The sequence below is a fragment of the Parus major genome, chromosome 3 (genome assembly GCF_001522545.3).
Source record: "Parus major isolate Abel chromosome 3, Parus_major1.1, whole genome shotgun sequence".
Classification (NCBI taxonomy): Eukaryota; Metazoa; Chordata; class Aves; order Passeriformes; family Paridae; genus Parus; species Parus major.
In genome coordinates this window covers 10,423,506-10,440,407 of record NC_031770.1, presented here as the reverse complement: position 1 = coordinate 10,440,407, position 16,902 = coordinate 10,423,506, and the positions used below count along the sequence as shown (strand labels likewise).

The following is a 16,902-nucleotide window of genomic DNA, read 5'->3' as shown; positions in this document are numbered from 1 at the left end:
GGAGCCGAGTGGCACCAGCCCTGTCCTGCTTTCCTCCCAGCTGTGTGTTCTTTCCCTCTGGGATGGTGGTCTGGTTGAGGAAGCTTGATAAAAAGGTGTTGGGATGAGGGAATGCTTCAACCAAAGCTTTCCAAAGTGTTGTGCACTGATTATATAACACAGCCACCCTGGTGCCTCCATGCCAGGAAATCTCTGCCATCCCTGTGAGATTGAGGCTACCAAGTTTTAAGGTGCTTTTTCTTTATGCTAGTGAACACAAGCCAGGAGGGATGGGTTTAACCTGAGACTTGTAGCAGCATCAGTGGAAAGGGACGCTGTAGAACATGTTTCCTTCTAAATGGCACACACAGGGTACCCTGAAGGGAGTATGGTCCATGGCTTCCTAGTTTTGGGGCCTGAGGCTGTACTTCTGGCAAGCCCCTAGGAAAGCCAGATTTATTGTGGTCTCCTAGTTATCCTGTTTAAGGCTGAGGGCTGTTATCTGTGGGGCTTTTGCTGTTGTTCCTTTACATTTTTTAATTTGTTTTAATTTTCTTAACTGAAGTATGATTATACTAGAACAGCTCCTGTCATCTCATAAAGCAGTACAAGAATACCAGACCATTTGCACTGGCTTGTGCTTAGATTTTCATGCTCTAAAAAACCCAGCTGAGTCTCATTTCTCTCTGCAGTGGGACCATGGAAGGAAAGGAGATGTCTCTGAGTCACACCTCAGAGAGCAGCATATTGGACCTCCCCTCTGTTTGTGACCTAGCAGAGCACTTTCTGCCTCCACACAGCTCTGAAAACAGCGAGGAGCTTTATCCTTCTGGGGATGTTTTTCCCTCTCCACCCACAGGTAACAGCTTCTGCTTCTCCACATGCTCTTTCTTTAGCCAGTGTTTCATCTATGTAGGCAGTGTGTTGCTTGACTGAGTCACTGCAGTCTGGTACTGGTGCACCTGCCTGTCACAAAACACATTTTTACCAAAACTGCAGTCTGCTCCAGCTGGACAGATCCAGTGGGAGCTGTGGGTTGATGGGACACAGCAGAGGAGCTCAGAGGATGCTGTCAGCTGCTAGTGTTCTGCAATACTCTTTGTGTTTAACGTCTTCTCAGAAGGACAACTAATAGAGTAGTCCTTCAGACATCAGGAGTAAACACTGTCTCAAATTACCATAGTCAGTAGGAAGAGTTTTTAAACTTTTCATTTTGTTTTTCATGTGCTCATCACGAGCTCAGGATGTGGCCTCATCGTTATTTAAGTAATAATAGCTGAGTCTTTGCTTGTGCTAATGACAGTAGTGTGGTGAGGACTGCTTCAGTTGAACTCTTGCAAGACACCAGTTTCCTCACTTGAAAGAGGACTGGCTTCTGCAGAAGTAGCATTTTAGGTCAGCCACTACTCCAGATTCTTAGAAGTAATGGTATAAATCATGTATCTTAGAAAGTAAGGGACAGCTGGCAAGAAACATGAAATCAAAATGTGCTGGCCCAGTGGCACTTCTTGCCATATATTCATGCTGGCTGGAATGAAGGTTCTAGTGATTATATTTAATATTGGGGAAAATAAGTTCTGGTCAACAAATAATGTGTGGAGAGGGTTTGTTGAGACACCTGAGTGGGTGAAACGTCACTGATAACATTTCTGGTTGCTTTAGAATCTTAAGTAGTGTAAAAGTACTCTTTTTACTCTAAAGTGGTTTCCTGTGGCCTGATTCCAGGAAATTAGCTTGAAATTCAACAGGTGAGTTTCTTTCAGTGGGCATTTCACTGTTTTCATGCTGAACAGGTAAGCAGTGGGATCTACCAACTGATCTTGCTCAGCTGATACTGACTGCCTGTGCAGTTGCCTTCAGCTCTAGGTGTGGGACATCCAGAACTGTAATGGGATCTGCCAACAGTAGATGCCAAAGCCTTGTTTGGTTTTCCACACAGACCAGGAAGTCGCATGTCTTACGTTAATAATGATGGGAATCTTCTGCTGTTAACCTCTGCTTTAAGCCACAACACGTATCACATTCCATGATCCACGTTGCACTAGAGCAGCAGCATGTCTGGTTTGAGGTTTTGCTTTATTTTTGTGTGTAAGAGTAGTGACCAGCACTGCAAGGAATGTCCTGTGCCAGCCTTTTCCACTGTCATGGGAGAGGAGGATGGAGAAGTTCCTCTGATAGTGAGACAGGCTGGAAGGCATTTGTCTACTCAGGTTTCACAAGCCCTGTGTGCCAGGTATGAAGCAATCAGGGGAGCTGTGAGGCAGTTCCTGGGATGTGTTGCTCAAACACCATTTAGTGTGGCTCAGGGCAACTGGCCTTGATTGCTGTGTTGAGTGGGACACATGGAATAACTGCATGACCACTCGGCAGTCCCAGGAATGTCTGAGGCTTAGTGGGAGCAACACAGGTGGAAATGACAGTGCTGGGGAAGTGTCTGTGGTGCCTGTGTGGAGTAGGCAGCTGAAGCTCAGCACCAAGGTATGCTGAGAGGCCACATCCTGCCTCCTGGCTGTCCCCAACACCCCCTGGTGCCAGTGTGGATTCCAGGTGTGCTGAGGGCAGGTGAGGCCCATGAGCCTTCCCCTTCATTGCTTGTTGTAGACACTGCTCACGACTGAAACCACTTAGTAATAACTGTGGGATGCTCCCTCTGCTCCTAGAGTGAATAATCCAAGTGTCACAGGATAACCAATTCATGCTCTGAACATCTTGGTTCTTTTCTCCTCATAACAACATCAGACCAATATAAATACCCACTTAAACTCTCTTTTGATGCAACCTCAACGTTCCAACCCATTGAGTTTGGTCACTGTGGCGGAAGAGACAGGAAGATGGTTTTAGAAACAGTCTGCCCATGTCAGATATTGTTGGAAAAGCAGGGTCTGTCAAATGTATCCTGAGAAAGGAAGTGCCTTTGCTTGTTTGTTTTGTCAGGAGACACAGAACTGCTGCTGTGGCATGGTGTGAGAAGAGTGGGAGTGGCTGTGGGTTGCACCCCCACACTATGACCAACAGACTGGATCCTGGGGCTTGGGCAGGACGGATGAGGATCTTCCTTAGTGGTTCAAAAGCATTTCCAGAAGGCCAGTATGTCTTTGGGAATGTGGCAGCTTCCTTAGGAGTGAAACAGACTGACAGGACAGGCTGTGTTTTCTGCCATCTGCAGCGTGGATTGGGCTGAGACTGACTGAAGTACCATACCATCCGTGCCTCAGGAGGTGGAAATGGTCATGGGGCTATTCCTACTGCCTGAGGCACCAGTAACAAGTTTATTACTCTGGAGAGACTCCATCTCTTTTAAGAGCAGAAGATAGTAGTACTCATTAGCCATAAATACAGGGCCTTCTGAAAACAGGCATCCCCAGGCAAGAAAACAGTAGTCCTGTAGGAATATTACTACATCTCTTAAGTTGTTTATAAATTAGTGGTTTTATGATCTGTGTGGAAATGAGGGTTCTACTCTTGCAACAGGCATTCATACATTTAGCTTCTTGTCATAGTGGGTTCAAGTGTCTGAGTGGTGATAGACTGAGAAAATTAAATGGGATCAGTAAACACTTCAGTATGCTTCATCTTTTTTTATCCCATACTGGAAGATAATTTAAAAATAATTAATTGTTTATCATTTCTTTAATCTGCATCACTCAGTTGCTCAATATACCAAGAAGACCTTACCACTTCCTCTGGATTAAGAAGAGTTGCCAGCAAAAGTTCTTACTTAGCTGGCAGCACTCAAGTGTTTGCATGGGAAAGCCTAAAATTATTTGGATTAATATTTCATGGGAAGCTAATAAAGGTTGTTTCCGAAGAAATAAATCACAGGCAATGTGACTTTTAATGTAGGGCACTGAACCAGAGAGTACCAGGGACACTGGAAAAATACTATTTACCTGGAAAAATTGCAACCTAAGAAAGCAGAGAATAAACAACAAATGTGCTCTACAAATTGGCAGAGCACAGGGTTCTGGGCTCTACCCATGCTTTGTGGTCAGGCAGAGCTGGATTTGCCAGTGCAGCCTTGGAGAAATTCTACTAAATTTGGAAGCAGCATTTGAGAGTTCAGCTGTGGAATCATGCTCGGGAGACTGCCTGTCTGGAGCATGGGCAAAGCTCAGTCCCATCTCCTTTCATGGCTTTTCCTAGGGCCTGTGATCTTGGGCAGATGGGTCTCCCTGTTTGTCCTGTAGCATCTGCCTTTGGTGCTTTTTCTCTGTAATGAAAAGCAGTGGAAAAGCTGTGTTTGGAGGAAAATGGATGGGTGGACAGGGTCACCCAGTGGAAGAAAATGATGTGTCACAGGAACAGAGAAAATAAGGGTGACATTAGGAGAGAGAGGATGACAGAGCTTCCTGTGGGCTTGAAGAGAACTGTAAGTATCTAAAAGCTGGCTGGCTTTTTAAAATAAGCAAAATTAATTAAAGCCAGCTTGGGTGGATAGAGGTGTTCAACCTTTAGTTGCTTCTTCAAAAGCACTACTTTTGTTCCTGCAGTTTGTTTCAAGTTTGAGCCCAGGCTTACCTTTAGTTATTTTCCATGGGCTTCCCTGACCTCTGCAGTGCAAGGAGAGGCCCAGGTTGCTCCTGGCTGTGCTTATTATTCCTGGTTGATCCTTAGTGTTGGTACACAGTGAGAAGTCAGCCCAGGGAACTGGCCTAGCTGTCTGGGCAGCCATGTGAATATTTGTGTGGATGAACTGGGGACGGCTCCTCTTCCTGGCAGCAGCACAGGCACAGCCGAGATCCAGCGCTCTGCAACGTGTCCTGGCTTTCACATGGGGTTACAGCCCTTCCAGGATGGTGGTTTCTGAAAAATGTGGTGTTGGATTAATCTCTTCTCCCTTGTGGGTAGCCAGGCTGTAGGTTCTCTCTAATCAGTTGTGGGGCGTTGTAGGCTTTCTTCAAAAAGAGTCCATTTGGAACAAGAGAGCCTGGGGGCAATGGGACAGGCCATTTCACTGGAGACTGTCTGGCCTCAGGCACATCAGTGAGCCTGGGCCATGGCACTGCTACTGAACTTGCCACTCAAGATCAAGGGGACATCTGCTCACAAGGCTATCCCAGTTTAAAATGCACGGGTTTTGGACTGTTCCAGTTGCTTTCTGAGTTTTCAGGCAACCAAGCAACTGTGTTAAAACAAAGCAGAGATTTTCAACCTGTTAACACAGCAGTCAGTTCTACAGGCTGTTGGGATTCCTCTGGAAAAAAGATGCTGCCTGTTCCCAGTGAATTTACATTCCCAGTTTTGTGGTGGGTTACTGTGTCCTTTATTAACAACTGAGGAGTGGCGCTGATGTTTGTGCACATGTTCTGACTCGTCCTTAAATGCTCTCTCCTACCATGTCCTCTGGCCCATCAAGTGTTACTTAATCTGTTTTGCAGAAATGGGTTTGTGCTTTCTGAAGAAGTCTAGCATGGCTTGTGCTTTTCTTGTCTGGGAGTTGTTCACAAGTGTTGACAGAGAGGCTGAAAATGAAAGGAGTGTGTTTTGTCACGTCAGCAGCAACCTTTCAGGGCTGGCTCTTGGTGGGTGCTGGGACGTTCAGTTCAGCACAGAGCTCAGTGCTCATTACTTGGTGTAGAAATTGCAGCTTGGCTGTCTGAGCTACCACTGCTGCCAAAAGTTGCCAAATTTCCAAAATGGCTTTTTTGTCTGGCTAAAGACTTATATATATATATATATAGTCTCTTCATGGGTCTGTGTAACTTTGTAAATCCAAAATGTGTGTGATATTTTAAATCATTTTCAGACTGAGCTAAAGCTGAGCTGGAAAGTGCTCATAAGTGCACTCCAGGTTAGATATAGAAACTTTGATAGTCTCCTTTGCCTAAAAGATATAGATCACACTGAGAATATTTTACTTTTTGGTTTGCTCTGAAGGTGAAGGAAAGGGTGCTGTTCAAGGTACTTTGTGACATGAAGAGTCTCCTTTGACGGCATGAAGTTAACATGCAAACTTCATTTTGAGCTGTGGTCCCAAACAACAGAACTAATTATTATTAACCATAGAACAACAGATTTATTTTTTTTTTAAACCAGTGTGTTGGTATGAAATTGATTAAGCGCAGTGTTTGCCTTGGGCTTGATGAAGAACATAGTTCCTGTTTTGGGAATTGGTGGATTTATATCGGTTTTGGTTTGTTTCTTGCTGCCCTCTAGTGCTCAACGTTACCATTTCTGATTTCATCAGCCTGGCAGACTTAAAGCTTAAGAGGGCTGGTGGGTTTTTTTTAGTCAAGTACTGTGTCAGATATGACCAAAATGCTAGATTTTTCTTAGACTCGAGTCTTACCAAGAGGAAACAGGCAAAATGTTTCAACACTGTTCATTTTGTATAGATGTGGGGCAGTGGACTTGAAGAAGTGCAGCTCCCCTGAAGTTGTGGGCAGTCTCTTCAGTGGGTGACTCCATGACTCTGGTGAATTTGGCATCATGAACCCTCCAAGCATCTCTTTGTGGCCCAGCTGTGTTGAGTACCAGATGAAAAGGCAAGGTAGAATTTATGCCAGCTGACATAAAAGGAATACAGGGAAACTGCACAGCACACTAAAGAATGCACTGGGCACCACTGGTTCACTGTAGGTTTTAGATCTTGTGTAAATTAATTTTTCAGGGATGTGTTACATAAAGCATCCAGCAAAAAATAAATCCTAGAACAGAAAAAAGCTTTATTCCTCACAGTCTGAGGAAGAAAACTGGTCCTTTTGGAGGAGAATTGGAGCACTATGCATACATCAGTAAGAGAAAAAACTGAGACACATGCCTTGCCTTTTAGATTTTAGCACTTCAGAGTACCTCTGTTCTATGAAAGTGAGCAGTCTGTATTAAACCATTAATAATTAGAAATCAACTAGAGAAAATGCTTCAGTAACAGAGATAAGGAGTTGAACTACTGCACTGAAGTTGTCTTATGGGATTCTATGTTTCTCTGCATAAAGAGGAGCTTGGGAGTTTGTCTCTTGGGAAGGACAGTTTGTTTTTATTCTTATTGTCCTGCTCTGATTTTGATTGGCAATAAATTCATTTAATTTCCCCAAGCTGAATCTACCATGATGGTATTTGGTGAGTGATCTCTCCCTGTCCTTATTTCAACTCATGAACCTTTTGGTGTATTTCTTCACCCCTGTCCAGTTGTGGAGGGCTTTTGGGGCATCCAGCCAGGGTCACACCACCACACCATCAGTGCCAGACACTGGGACCAGTCAGGTGTGTAGAGCTCTGTCTGCCCTCTGGTGGGACTGGGAGCTTTTAATATGACCTTGTTCTGCCACTGTGAGAGTCCCAGTGGGCCATTTCTTCCTTGCCTTTATCTAAAGTGTCATTCCAGCCTGGACTTTTAGTTCTCTCATCACAGCTATCAGTGTTTGTCCATTGCTGTGACCTAATCCAATTCAGACTGCAGTAATGTCATTATGGCAGTTGTTCCTAAGGTAGCTGTGAGGCAGCTTTGTACATGTTTGTGCAAATGTTTTATCTTACCAGGCCAGTGCTGTTTTATCTTATCCATGAGCATTAATAATTTAAATTATGAGGAGGAATTAAATCCTGTAAATAAACATCAAGAATTCGTTCAATGGGCAAGGATGGACAAGCGTTTGTTAAATTCTTTATGAATCATTTTTCATCCTCTGAAGTGCAGATGTGGAGTCCTTTGGGATGGAAAATTATAATTGGGAACAGAAGCTGTTCAAATATGGGTTTTACAGGGGAATAATAAACAAATTCAGCCATCATTTGCAACCACTATGATGCCATTAAATATGGGAACAAAGAACAATTTCTAGGCTAGTAAAAGAAAGCCTGAGGAGGTCTTCCTGACCAAGACACAGGCTGGGATGGGGGTGTCTTTGGGAAGCCAGATGCTACTGGCTCTGTGAAGCTGCAAAGTACAGTGCAGATGTGGCTGAAAAGCTGCTCCTTGCTTTGATTCCTCCTTAATGGGTGCTTCCCTGGGCTTTCCCATTCCATTAAATATTGCTTTATCACATATGTAGTGAAAAAATTCTCCTGTGCTTGAAGCTGCTTTGGTAGTGTGCTCAGGCTTTTCAAAGCAATGATCTCTGTTCCTTGCCCCTGGAAGTAATCAGTGGAGGGGGGAAGTCTGTCCTGGAGCAGCTGGATACTGGAAGTTGGCACTCAGCTGATGCTGCTGGAGGCAGCAGAGTGGTTACTGGATAGTCACCCTGTAAAACAAAGGTTCACTTGGGATGGCTGTCTCCCCTACACTGAGCTCCTATCTAAAACAAATTTCCCTGTAAATTTTCTCTAGTTGGGCCCCAGAATTTTCAAGGAAAAACTGTTTGTCTGTGTGGCATTGGGTAGCCAGCATGGGAGCCATGGCATTAGGACAACATTTCAGCAGATGGATGGTATTCCTTGTTAGTCCTTCAAGAACATGAATCCAGAATGCACTAATGACTATGATTTTAGTTTCACGCACGGGGGTTGGTGCTTTTCCCTTTTTCTGTGTATGGCTGCAGGGGATACACTGAGTGCTGCAAGCCAGGGGATCTGGCTTATTACAGGCAAGGAGATCAGAGATTCTTCTTCTTTCTCTGGGACAGTTATTTTAGTGCAAAGCTGTAGTGGAAATTCTTCAAGTTCCATTCTTTTCTGAAAGAGATAAATGCCTTGTTTAGACTCATCTGTGCCATCTTGCCCAGGGACTGCTTTTACCACCTGCTTCTCGCTCAGGTGCTGGCCTTGAGCCATTTCCTTCTCACAATCAGATTTGGAAGCACAGGCTGATCTTGTAGAAATCCTCATCTGCTTCACTGCCCAGCTTAGCTCCCTTTAGCATTATTGTGGTTCTGTGCAAAGGTGCTGAAGTGTCAACAGAAAGGATATGGGTTGAATTAAAGTGCAGGATTCAGCAAAGGGAAAGAGGAAATTAAACTGTTAGATTGAGGCAGAGATTAGAAATCCTGTGCAGAAGGGGATATGTTGTTTAATCATTAAATTTTGGTTAACTCTGTCATTATTTTGAAGCTCAGGAACTGTGGGAACTATCCCTGATGTAACTGTGGGGCTGGAAGGGTATGGGAAGATGGATAGCAGTGACATCTCCATTGATGCAGAGAATATTCTGCATGTGTGTGCGAGCTCTTTACCCACCACCTTGGGTTACCATGTTAACTTTTCCTCTTTTTCAAGCAAGTGATGGTTTTATTTATATGCTGAATTGCAAGATAACCTTCCATAGATGCTTCTTATCATTGAGAAGTGACTATTGATAAGTGTATTTGTTTTGTGTTGGGTCCAGGTGTCCCTAAAGTATTTCACCAAGCAGTGTGCAGAGTGCTGGGAGAATATCCCCTGCTTTCCTGCTATAGTGGTGAATTTGTGTGCACTTGTGTCTAAACAAGGATAATATGAACCAGTTGGTGCTAAGTGTTTGAAGTGTTGAGATGCAAAGAAGTTCACTTTACTACTGTGGAGGAAAAGGTTTGGTTTCCTTTTAAAAAAGAAAAAAACAAAAACCAAAAAAAATCTTCAGGATGTGTTTTTAGCTTTAAAACCATGCAAGAAGTTTTCATTACAAGATTCACAGACATAAGAGTTAGACAAGGGACAGAGACCACAGAGGAGAATGTGAACACAAAGGGGTTGGACTTGCAGACCCTCCTGTAGAGTGCCCAGGTCAGACTTGTCCCATTTTTCTTTCTGCTTTTAGAAGGAGAAGCTTCTTTTGTAGGAAACAATCTCAATGAAACTTCCAATTTTCCTTAAGAGCTGGAGAAGAGAAGCTACAAAGCAAATCCTGAGGTCTATAAGCCAGGGTAGTAATTTTTCTAACAAAGTGCTCCAATAGTGCAGTAATAGCAGTTGTGAAACATTCTCATGTGTGTATGAATTGTTCTGTTTACTTTGGAGGGCAAGAACTGCTGTACAGCTGAAACACCTCCACAAAATGCTTTATTTTTTCTCAGGGAGAAAGGAAAGTACATGCCATGAATCCTTAGTAATTGAAATAACTGTGGAAAGCTGCAAAGGGTTGTGGATGTTCCTGTTACCTGGACATGTGTTCATGGCATCTTTCTACCAATGTTAAATTTTGTGTGTGGCTCCCAAGATGCTGGCTCCGTTTTTGTGTAATAGAGCTGCTCTTTGCAGCTTGGTATTATGGTTTTAAGTGTAGGTGATGCAAGAATGACCCAAGATCATTTGGTGTCTGTGCTGAGCAGCCAGCAAGTGGCAAAACATGGAATGCCTGTGACCACATCGTTATGTAAAACCAGCATTGCCCTTCCCTGCTGTCTGCAGAACCTTAGAACCTGCCTAAGCTCTATCACTTAGGTGTGGGTGGTACAGATCTGTGAAAGTGCCTTAAAAATGGCAATTTAAATAATGGGGAATGTCAGGCTAGGGCAGAAGAAAAGGGCAAATTGGCTCGGAATTCGGTGTTGAGGTCAGTCTGTGCCAGCCCTCTGGGATATTTCTTTGGTACACGGTGCTGTGGGGTCACCCTCATTAGCATCAGCACATGGGGAAAAGAAGTATGGTTGCAATGCCCTGAAATGCAGCTGTACTCCAGGCAGAGAGCCCAGGTAAATGATGGTACAGAGCTTCCAATAAACTCTGAGCTTCACACATTTGTTCAGATGCTCTGGGACATCTCACCTCCAGTTGGGAGTGGTGTTTGTGGTTTAGAGGGTGATTTGATGCTCTGTTTATACACAACACATAAATAAGAAATGTCATTCCTCAAGTCTCTTGTTTTCTTAACTCTATTAATAAGATTTCTACTTTTCTTTTTCCTAGTCTGATTCTAAATGTAGGGGTTTTGTCTTGTAATTTATCAGATTCACATTGTCCTGATACACAGAACACCTTGGAGGACCCTAATTTTGGGCACCAGTGATCAAATATGCACAGCCTGATTTTCTGTTTTCACTGGGAAGCTTTCCTTATGTTTAGCTCTCAGTCATTCAGATGTTTTTTCAGATGTAGCCTGTGACTGTGTGGTAGAAAAATCATCTGGAGTTTATTGGACCCAGAAGGCCCTGCACTGGCAGTTGTTGAAATGCAGCAAGAGAAAACAAGATACATCTGCCCCAATTGCTGTGGTCCCTTATTGCCTCTGAATTTATTCCCTGAATTTGAAGCTTCTCTAGGAGCTGCTGTGAACTGGCAACAGAAAGACACATTTCAGGGAATCCTTTCTGCCTGGTGGCAAGGAGGAGAACAAACAAGTTATACTGGTTCTGTTTAAATGAGAAGCTGTGCTCCCAGGATGCTGCTTAGTGTGAGGCCAGACTTGCTGCTGTGAGAGGATGCAGATTGTTCCTATCCAGTTTTGCCATGGCAGGTTTGGAGTGAGCTGAACAGGAGGCTGTGGGCAGGATGCCTTTGTTCCATGTGCCTGAGCAGAGCTCAGGGTGGATGCAGTGCTGCAGGGGATGCTCCATCGCTGTGTTGAGGATGTAGGAGTTAGCAGTGCTGCCTGCCATTACCCTCTTCTGGCTGCAGGGCCTTTCTCTCTGCAGTGACGTGCCTTGGATTAGTCCCAGGATTGTGGGGGGTCATTGTGGCGTTTTCCCTGGATTTGTGTGCACTTATTTGGTCCCTGCCTTTACATTCACATGCTGCTCTCAATGTTTCCTGGCTTCTCTGTGACATCTGGCCTGTACCACACCACACGAATTGAGCCCAGTTGAAATGTTCCTAAAGCCTCGCAGCTCAGACTCCTATCACTGCTTACCTGTGGGGCATCTGGCACTATATTTAAATTAGATCTCCATCTTAATTCAGGCCTCATTTTTCTTCTCTCTTTGTCTGGTTTACCTCACTGAGCTCACTGGTGTGCAGCTGATGAGGCTGCAGCATAAAAAACAGTGAGTCATAGCCCCTTAGTAGCAGACTGCAAGTATAAAATACAGCACACATCATCATCCACAATATTTTTTGAAACAAAACAACGCAGGCCAGTGATTCAGCATCAGTGTGGGTTGTAGTACTTGAAGGTTTGTCCTGGAGCCCTCCTGCATCTGATTTCTTCCTTCATTTCATGACTTTAACAACCCCTCACCTCACTGCTCTCCTTCTTTGTGTTGTGTGCTGTAGATTCCACAGTAGCTGGGGCTCATATGCGTGCACATCTCTATGCCTGTGGAATCTCCTCCCAGGCAGATGGAATGTTGTCAGGATGAGCAGTGCTGCTGCCTTTCCAGCAAGCCTCCATGCTAAGGGTTTCTCTGTGAAGGGTGGCAGGCAGCTGGTTATTTATTGCTGCAATAAGCACTGGCAAGCAAATGACAATATTTTGTGCTTGCTGTTCTTTTCAGCCTGCCGAGGGATTTCTGGCTGTGCTCTGTGTGTTCACCCTGGGCAGAGGTGGAAGCAAGTGAGAGCTTGAGTTTTACAAGTTTACTGTGTTTTATAAACGTAGCACTGCCTATGTCAGAGAGGTTATCTTACTCCAGAAGTTACTTGTGTTTGTGAAGAAGTGCATTCCTACCTTCCATAAGTGCCTACAGACTGTTTCATACAGCTCTAAGTAATAAAACAATGCATGTTAGTACTATCGGAGGTCCCAGCTTTTTACAGGCTGCAGTGCCTGACAGGAAAAGTTTCGGGGTTTTCTGTGTGTTTTTTTGTTACTGCTTTTTTTTTTTTTTTTTTTAGTTAGGTTGTGTTGGGAGTTAGGTGTCCTTCTTTTAGTTCTGGTTCACCTGTGGAATTTTTACCCATTAGTTACGGGGAAAACCTGACTGCGTGTAGTTGGTGGGTACTTGAGAAACACAAAGAGTGGCCGGGCCCAGTGGGGAAGGGGGCAGGATAAAAAGGGAGTGGGGACAGCTTGGCGGCTTCTTCAGCTTCAGAGAAGGATACTTTGGGCACGGAGCTGTTGCGGTGGGGAGAAGGGAATTTCGCCATCACCCAGACGGAGCTGCTGCTTCTCATTCTCCCCTCTGTGTTGGTGGCCTCGCACCCCCTGTCCTGCCGGGACGTGTGGCAGTGCCAGCCACTGCCACGGAGCTGCTGATACACCTCATCCACCAGCCCAGGATCTCAGCTCATCCCTGCTGTTCCACCTCAGCCACCAGCCCAGGATCTCAGCTCATTCCTCTGCTGATCCACCTCATCCACCAGCCCAGGATCTCAGCTCATTCCTCTGCTGATCCACCTCAGCCACCGGCCCAGGATCTCAGCTCATCCCTGCTGTTTCCAGCCGACTGTTCCTCGGAGCCCTGCAGGAGCACCGGGACTGACTGCCCGAGGGGTTTGTGAAACAAAGCCTCTCCTCCATCCCATCTCAGCCGAGAAAGCTGTCCCGGGGTCCCTGGTTCTGTGTTCTTGTTATTGCTGTAGTTATTGTTTGTTTGCCTGGTTATACATACTTGTAAAGAACTCCCCAAATCTCTGCCTGAGAGCCCTTGATTACAGAATTATAATAATTCGGAGGGAGGGGGGTCTACATTTTCATTCCAAGGGAGGCTCCTGCCCTCCCTAACAGACACCTCTCTTCCAAAACCAAGACAGGTTGTTTGTTGGGTTTTTTGATTTCTTAATCTGAAAATAGGGGACAAAAGGACCAGAAAGACTAAATCTGGGAAAACAGACAAGTATGGTTCTAGATGAATGGAGACTTTGGTACTCTCATAGTGGTCTGGTTTTATACGTGTATTTCTGTCTCAAAGAATGATGCAAACCTTTTCTTTCTTCTATTTTTAAAATGAAATTTAAACCAGTAATGATCTCAAGGGGAATCTGAATGTTAGTTCTGTGTCTCTTGGATGAAAAGAAAAGGCAGTAGAATCAAAATCAGTCACTTCTTACACAGCAGGTAATTAGATTATAAAACTCAGTGCAACAGGAAGTCATTGAGGCAAAGAGCTTAGCAGGGAAACAAAGGGGACTATGCACTGATTTGGGTAAGAGCAAGCTCAGTCAGTAGTTCTTGCTGGTGTTGCTGAGATATTGAATCAATCTGATGATGTTTCAAGGCTTTTATTAATCTCTGTCTAATTTCTAGTGTCAGGTCACACCCCCCTATCCCCACCACGATGCTGGCACCTAGAACACACCACAAGTGGAGGGGACATACCAAACTAGAAATGGATCTGATCCTGCCTGGCACCTCCTTCCTTTCCCCTTTAGAAAAGAGCATTCCTGTTCTGCAGGTGGCAAAGCTGATACCAATGCTGTCGTAGGTACAACTCTTGCCTTCACTAGACTGTACCTCTTAAGCACTGTTACTTGAAAATAAATCCTTGGATAGCATGCCCAGGAGCAGGAGGGGATTCTTGGATTAGAGAAGCAGGCAAGGCAGAGTTGAAGGAGGGGACAAAGTTTTTTTGGGGTCTATGTTGTAGGTTGTATTTGTGTATGTTGAAATTTTACAGTGGTATTTCACTTTATGAATAAATAAACCACAGATAGATAAACCAAAAATACAGTAACTTGTTCAGACCTAAGGAATACTCATCCTTAATATGCTGACTCAATGCCTATCTCAAGTTCTTCTGTACTATTCATAATACAAACTTACTTTGAATTCAATTATTTAAGCAGTTATTGTTTATTAAGATTGCAAAGGAATGTATCATCTCTACTTCTGGTCATGGTGCAGCACAAATGGGATTTATTTCATGATATCTTACCATTCAGTAGCAATTTCTTGAAAGGATGAATATTCTGCTGAAGTGCTGAATTGAAGCAGAACCTGATTTACAGAGCTACCATCTGCAATCTCAACTGGATTTAACATTGCTCTACATTGCTGCTCCTCTGGATGTCTAATGAGGTTATTTCTAGGTTAATTTTTCTCCTGATGCAGTCTTAATTAAAATATAATGAAGGCAGCAGAAGTTGCAAAATAAAAGAACTTGAGAAGATCCTTTTTGTGCTGCACCAGTGCTTTGTGGTAGGAATGTTTGTTACTACAGCTGCTAATTATTATTTTGTGTAAGGTCTTGCCCAATAGAGTGTGTGTGTGTGTGTGTGAATCATCTGCAGAGCCTGTGACAGCATTCCAGAAGTGAAGTTAGCTCCAGTGGCTGAGACACTGAGTTTGTGCCAGTGGGTTTCATGCCTGGGTTTGGTTGAGTAGAAGGAAATGTTAGTATTCTTAAGCCCAGCAACATTGGAATATAAAAGGAGATATGTTTGCATTGTTAAGAAATCACCTATTGCTATTAATTTTCAGCAACCTGCTGATAGTTAATGGAGACGGTGATTTACTTCTGATGTAGCTCTAGCTGGGATTTTTTTTATTTTCAAGAATCATTCTTCTGCAGAAGATTAAACCAAAATGAGGTTGATAGTTGGATGTGATATTCAGAATGAAAGCATCATGCTCCATAATTAGCAACTGTGAGCTGCAAACCCACCAGGGTGAGTTAGACCACGTGGTGAAAGAGGGTGATAGTGTGTTGTTGACAAATGTGATTTCTTCATGCATAAAACAAAATGCTGGGTTTGCCTGTGCTATTCCCACACTGCACAAAATAGGCAATCACATAAATTCACCAGGATTTCTCTTTTATTAACAATACCTGGCAGTGAAACGTTTGTAGATGAACCTTTGATGATGGATTAATTGACTGCTATCTCTACAGCTGCTGAAGAGTTAGAATGAGGGGATATAAAACCTAATGGTGTCTTTCTGGCAATAATTCCTCTTTAAAAAGTGCATGTGGCTGGTTTAAATACTTCAGTCTAGTAACCTGCTTTGTTAGGTCCTATGCTTGCCAAAATCTTTCTCCCCCTGTCACAGAACAAAGCCACTGCTGTTTCTAGATGTCAGTGCCCAACTGTGTGTTGAAGTGTGGAAACCTGTGCTTTCTGGGGTTGTACTGATGGTTTCCCCTCTCTAAAAATCCTCTGTCAAAAAACAAACAGTTTAACCACTTCTTAATATGATTTCAGAAGGAAATCCTTGAGAGAGGATCTGGAAGGAGTCTCTCACCTATTGACTGCTACCAGAATTTGCCCTTCCAAAGTGGTACTAAATGAATGTATAGGGATTAAACTGAGCCAAATGCTCTTGCAGCAAAGCCATAGAAAGAAACACATTATTTCATGGCTGTACTATTGGAGCTGGAGCCAAATTTGGCCTCCTTAGAAATACTACAATTCTATGTGCCACAAGATCCTGCTCATCTCAGTTCCTGTGGAATCTTGGAGGAGGTATTAAGGCAAGAGTGATCCCAAAGCAGTGGGATGTTCAAATTTGAGGGAAGACAGGAGGCTTTCTTTGGTTTAGCAGCCTCAGTGAAGGTATTTAATTGAACCTTCCAAGTTTTCTGAAGCCCTGCCAGGCAATAGCTGGGCTCTCCCTTTCTCCTCAGTAAGTTATTAGCTTGCTGCAGCAATCTGATTCCCTCACTTGATTATTGCATGAGAAAACAATCAGGCTTTGCTGCTGTTTTGGAAGCTGTTACATCTGGTAATGTGTCTGGGGTTTTCCTTTTGCAAAACACTGTTGATTGCCAATTTGAAAACAGTTATTTCTGGAACCAATGTTTTCCTGTGGATTTTACTTCAGGACACCATAGCATTCCTGATTGCTCTTGCTGTAGTGACAAATGAAGTGACAGAAGTAACTATGCTAATTTAACTCTTGGTTTGTCTTTTTCTGTAACACTTTGCCCAAAACCATCCTTGTTCTCCCTCTGGGAGTGTTTGTGGGAACATCTCTGGTCTCATGAATATTCATGTAAGTATTCTCTAAAGCTCAGTGCAGTCTTTAAAAGTGTCCCTGTCCAAAATGTGCTTTGGTGCACGTTAAGTCCTGCATAAAGGCAAGAAACTAAGACAAAGGCAATGCAGTAAACCACCTGTTACACCTTAGCTTGGTACAAAGAGCTGTCTTGGGTAGAGCATGTGCATCCAAATGAGCTGCAATTTGTATGGCTTCTTGCTCTCTGGATAGCTCCTGAAATCCTACTGCTCAGGGCTCATCCATCTGATGTGGAAGATACA

At 43.8% G+C, this 16,902-nt stretch overlaps 1 protein-coding gene across 4 annotated transcripts in view; it reads left to right on the top strand.

Moving 5' to 3' along the window:
• SHLD1 (shieldin complex subunit 1) overlaps nucleotides 1–16,902 on the top strand; it is a 34,675-nt gene that overhangs the window by 2,541 nt on the left and 15,232 nt on the right. For 2 of the 4 annotated variants that reach the window (XM_033513212.1, XM_015621398.3), the window contains exon 1: nucleotides 699–838. In XM_033513212.1, coding sequence (XP_033369103.1) covers nucleotides 815–838 — 24 coding nt within the window. In that variant the 5' untranslated portion in view covers nucleotides 699–814. Of the gene's footprint in view, nucleotides 1–671; nucleotides 839–16,902 lie in introns of those variants that run through there. The other 2 variants (XM_015621396.3, XR_004496674.1) reach the window with 2 other exon arrangements.